The sequence below is a fragment of the Sinocyclocheilus rhinocerous genome, unplaced genomic scaffold, assembly GCF_001515625.1.
Source record: "Sinocyclocheilus rhinocerous isolate Xijiao unplaced genomic scaffold, SAMN03320098_v1.1 scaffold594, whole genome shotgun sequence".
NCBI classification, from domain to species: Eukaryota; Metazoa; Chordata; class Actinopteri; order Cypriniformes; family Cyprinidae; genus Sinocyclocheilus; species Sinocyclocheilus rhinocerous.
Window position 1 is genome coordinate 1,872,951 of NW_015645059.1, and position 5,075 is coordinate 1,878,025.

Here is a 5,075-nt window from a genome sequence, read left to right on the forward strand (position 1 = left end):
AACACAGCAAAAGAGAAACTCCCATTCACAAAATTCAAATCACAAATAATACTACTGATGATAAAGAACGGGTTGAATGTTAACCACTTTCGTTTCCATATAACTATAAACTATGATAAAAGTTCATCAGCATGCATTGAATGCCATGTTGTAGCGCAAAAAAATTTTTTTTTTTTAAATATTGCGACCAAATCATGTGCTCGTGCGACCAACTGAGAAAGTTGCAAAAGAGCAACCAGTGGGAAGAATGAGTCTGGAGCCCTGTATAGGCTATACAGTGCATGAAAAGCAAACTGGTGCTCTTCTGTTTCTTTTGGTGTATGACTCCCCCTTGTCTCGTATAAAAAGCACAATAATCGCGGTTGTCTGAAACAACCGCGGTTATATCAAATAATCGCGATTAGACGGTTATTTAATTATAGCGACAGGCCTAATAATAATACTACTTTTTATTATTAATATTGTTATATAACAAACTGTTGTTGTTAAATTATTATTATTATTATAGTATATTACATTTATTAATAAATAATTTGACAGGTTTTTAATGAAACAGCAAAAATGTAGCTATATGACATCTATAAATTTATAAACAATTTTGCTAGAAAATGGTGGCTTATCCTAAGTTTCCACAAAATCTACATTAGCCAGCTAAATAACATCATGTTTTGTGATATTTACAATATCATTAAAAAGTTTGTGGTCAGTAATTTTTTTTAAAAATAAGTTTATTTTGCTCACCAAGTTTGCATTTGCACTGACCAAAAACACAGTAAAAACAGTAATATTGTAAAAAAAAATATTCTAATTGTTTTAAATTACAAAAATAAAAATTTTAATTAAATTTAAATAAACTATTTTTTAAATTATTTTACATATTACTACTTTTTTTTTTATTTAATCCTGTGATGAAAAGCTGAATTTTAATATTGTCACTCTAATATGCTGATTTGGTATGCAAGAAACTATTATTATTGTTATTATTATTAATGTTGAAAACTGTTGCTTAATCATTTTGTGGAATATTTGATGAATAGAAAGTTTAAAGAAACAAAGTTTCTTTGAAACAAATCTTTTGTAACATTATAAATGTCTTTACTGTCACTTTTAAACATTTTAAATGGACCTTTGTGTTAATTTCTTTAAAAAAAAAAAAGATCATATTGATTGACCAATATTGAATTAAATTTCTTCATTGTCAGTCAAACTTCTTTGTACCAGCCAACAAAATTTCACATGCAACTTCCCCACTAGATGCAATTAATTAATTAATAAAATAAATTACTTTAGTTTGCCAAAAAAATGAAGAGAAATAAGATCATTCTGAAGAATTCTAAATATGGGCACTGAATATGAACTCCTCCATGTTCTGTAGTGGTATGATATTCTCTCTGGTGTCTTAGACTGACCTCTGCTGGACATTAACCCATGGCGAGCAAACAAATGCAATCATGCATTACATCAGGTTTCTTGACAGTTCACATTACGCTTCAACAGCAAGCTTGCATCATCACTCCAATTTAGCTTCAAAACAGACAAATCTGCTTATGACAGGACGACCTTTCTCGTGCGCTTAAAATCTGCCCACCACACACATTCACTTCAACTAAAGCAGCAGGATGAGGTTTTCTGCAGGGAAGTGCAAAGCGAGCTCTTGTTGCCTTCATGTTTTGTGGCAGCGTGACGGGAGCGACTTACTTCTGCATGACGTTCTGCAGGCTCAGCATCATTCCCAGCTCGTCCGTCATCTTCTCCCTGTTGGAGTGGCATTCTGCCAGGTAGCGCACCGCCTGGAAGGACACAAAGCCATTAAGGGTCACACAGGGCCATTACAGAGGCAAACCGCCAGGCACCGCTGTCATAACAAATCCGTTAACAGAACACCAAGAACTACTTGGGTCAGAGTTACTGTGTCTGTGTGTGTGTGTGTGTGTGTGTGTGTGTGTGTGTGTGTGGCAGCAGGATGAGGTTTTCTGCAGGGAAGTGCAAAGCGAGCTCTTGTTGCCTTCATGTTTTGTGGCAGCGTGACGGGAGCGACTTACTTCTGCATGACGTTCTGCAGGCTCAGCATCATTCCCAGCTCGTCCGTCATCTTCTCCCTGTTGGAGCGGCATTCTGCCAGGTAGCGCACCGCCTGGAAGGACACAAAGCCATTAAGGGTCACGCAGGGCCATTACAGAGGCAAACCGCCAGGCACCGCTGTGATAACAAATCCGTTAACAGAACACCAAGAACTACTTGGGTCAGAGTGTGTGACAGAAAGTGTGTCATTCCAACATTGTCCAAATGTCTCGACAGGTGTGATGTCCTTCTAAAAGAGATAAAACATAAAGAGGCGTCCAAAACTCTGAGGGCACATTCAAATTTTGGGCTCAAAATCTAATTTTAAACTGGGATTAGAGTTTTAGGATTTAAAAACACTGACATTATTATAGGTTGTGCACTATTTCTCACCAATCAAATAAGGTAATTTGTGACATTGACCATAGCAGCTCCTTTACACAGAATGCCAGATGTTGTTGCTTCCACTGAAGAACAAGATGCTCTGGAACATTCTCAAATCATACTGGGGAACGTGGACAGAGACGTCTCTGTCCATCTAACAGAGGAAGAGGAAACACTTTCTGGTCTGGACATTGCTGAAGAAGTTAGGCTAAGCATTGTAACAATACTGGACAGCAGGTGGCAGTCATGTGATGTGTCTATGGACAGCTGGGTGGGCAATGAATGATCTGATTGGTTGACACAAATGCCTCAATATCAAACTATTTAATAAATAACAATAATTAAATAATAATAACAACAATCAGTTACAAATTACTATTTGTAGATACAAATATAGCAGGAGGCAGTAATGTGTCATGTCTATGGACAGCTGGGTGGGCTTTGCTTAATCTGACTGTTTGATATGAATGCCTTGGTATCAAACTATGAGCTTAATAATAATAATTTTCTTATTATCATTTATTATTTTAATATATTTTCATTGAAATCTAATCTATTTGAGTGATAAATAAATAAATATTTATTACAAATATAGTGGCTGGGTAGGCTTTGAGTGATCTGGTTGGTTTGTACTTGAATACTTTGATATAAAACTACTTGGAAATTTTAAAAATGTCTGGAGGTATAACGAGTTAACTTGATAATAAAGAAGAAAAATTCTAAAATAGTAAATGCTGTCTATTATGCTTTATATTGGGATATCTGAACTGAAGTTAAAGCTAAAATCGCTTACAGTAAACTATAAATAAACAATTCATAAGTTTTCCCAGAAAAATGATCAAATTAATTGTAGCTACCAAAACATTACTGTTTGTTTGAGAATATCAACAAACAAAATAGTTGAGTTCATAAAGGCTCCTAATTTGAACCCTTAACTACCACTATGCTAACATGGTACCAAACATCTTGCAGGTCACTACAGAAAACCCGTCTGCACAAGTCTTGACTGCAGATGCCTCACAAACAGAATCTTACCAATAGCGCAGAGTAGACGACTTGTGGATTGGGATGGTCGAAGAAGAGAATGAGGCCTGACAAGCAGCCTTGATCTTCAACAATAGCTCGCCTGTTGAGGGGGTCAGCAGCTAAGTCCCTCAGCTGATTCACCACAGCCAAGGCATCAGGCTCCCCGCTCATGGTGCTCCCACACCAAGGGCCATGCACATGAAATACACAGATCTTAGCTGAGGGGGAATAAAAATAAGAACTGGATTACTTCTGATATCACGGAACATGTTGACAGTGACAGAAAGCACACTAAGGTTTATCATAAAAACAACATAAAAGCTGGTTTAAGCTTAATTACATTAACCTGATAAAAAAAAAGTTGTCTGCTCAACCTCTTGTATTTTATTTTATTTTTAAATATACATTATCATTTTTTGTAAATATATTATTTAAACCAAAAAAAAAAACACGAATCTGAGGTTTATTGACTGACGTCACTCAGTCAATAGGCATTGCTGTCGCGCGTGCGTCGTTTCGCATTGATTTACAGATGATCTCTATACACGTGGCTTATTATTGGCTTTCATCGTGAACTGAATGACCCATGATGGTCATGTCTGATTCACATAGCATTACGAGGCCTTTAAATGGGCCCTGTGCTAACCGGCTAGCATTAACACGGCATCACAAGGCAATGACAATCTGAATTCTCATATGAATCATAAAACTGCACGTAAAAGCAAACATTTGGAGCTTATTTCTCATTCATATTTAGTCTACAGACATCAATAACTTACATGTAGATCTGAATGTCTTTCTATGAACAATGCCAGCACGCAAAAAGAGAAAGGCAAAGTCTATTTCTATCAGGACGCACAGAAATATACACCTGTATGAAGCCAAATAATAGTAATAAATGTATAATCAGAGTATTTGATTCTTGTGTGCGTGGTATCTATCTTGTTAACCTTGTGTGTGTTGTGGCACTGTTGTCCACGCATAACCTTACAGCAAACACGCCCAGGACAACTCCTCGCTTCCGATGATCCTGTCCAGTCAAAGAATCAAATCCGCCGACAAATGAACTGCTGATGGATACGCAACTGGGTGTAGCTCGTGTAATAGCGACGACAGTGAATGTGGTTAAAAGTCTCTATGACAGCTGTTCTGGTCGGGTATATTTGGCCATTATCTGCGGAGCTTTTAGCACCCTTTACTACACTTCCTGGATTTAGACAGACTGATTGGAGGATGTGGACTATGACGCCATGCGTTCTTGACCAATTAGAAAGGGTTTTACTAAGAGACAACGTGATATATACAATATAAATGAGTATTAAAGCAAATTATAGAATTATTATTATTATAGAATAAAGCAAATCTGAACCAAAACTTACTAAAATATTTGTTTATTTGGCTATTGTTATTGTTTTTTATTGTATTGCGAAAATACATACAAAGCTTCAGAGCCAAGGAAGCAAGTAAAAATACTATTAATATATTTTATTTATTGGGTCCCTACTAAAATACATGACAATACGTTTATTGTCAATACATGACAAAACAATACACGACAAACAATACATGACAAAACAAATGTAATTGTTACAGGCAGAAAAGAA

At 36.2% G+C, this 5,075-nt stretch overlaps 1 protein-coding gene across 3 annotated transcripts in view; it reads right to left on the reverse strand.

Moving 5' to 3' along the window:
• armc1 (armadillo repeat containing 1) overlaps window positions 1–4,701 on the reverse strand; it is a 16,612-nt gene extending 11,911 nt beyond the window's left edge. Inside the window, exons 1-3 of one of the 3 annotated variants that reach the window (XR_001636053.1) lie at window positions 4,463–4,701; window positions 3,481–3,689; window positions 2,043–2,134 (exon numbers count right to left, since the gene is read on the reverse strand). Coding sequence is in view for 1 of the 3 variants with exons in the window: in XM_016508469.1 (XP_016363955.1) it covers window positions 2,043–2,134; window positions 3,481–3,642 (254 nt within the window). In the remaining 2 variants the exon portion in view is untranslated. Of the gene's footprint in view, window positions 1–2,042; window positions 2,135–3,480; window positions 3,690–4,421 lie in introns of all 3 variants that reach the window. The other 2 variants (XR_001636054.1, XM_016508469.1) reach the window with 2 other exon arrangements.
• Window positions 4,702–5,075: the final 374 nt, after the last annotated feature.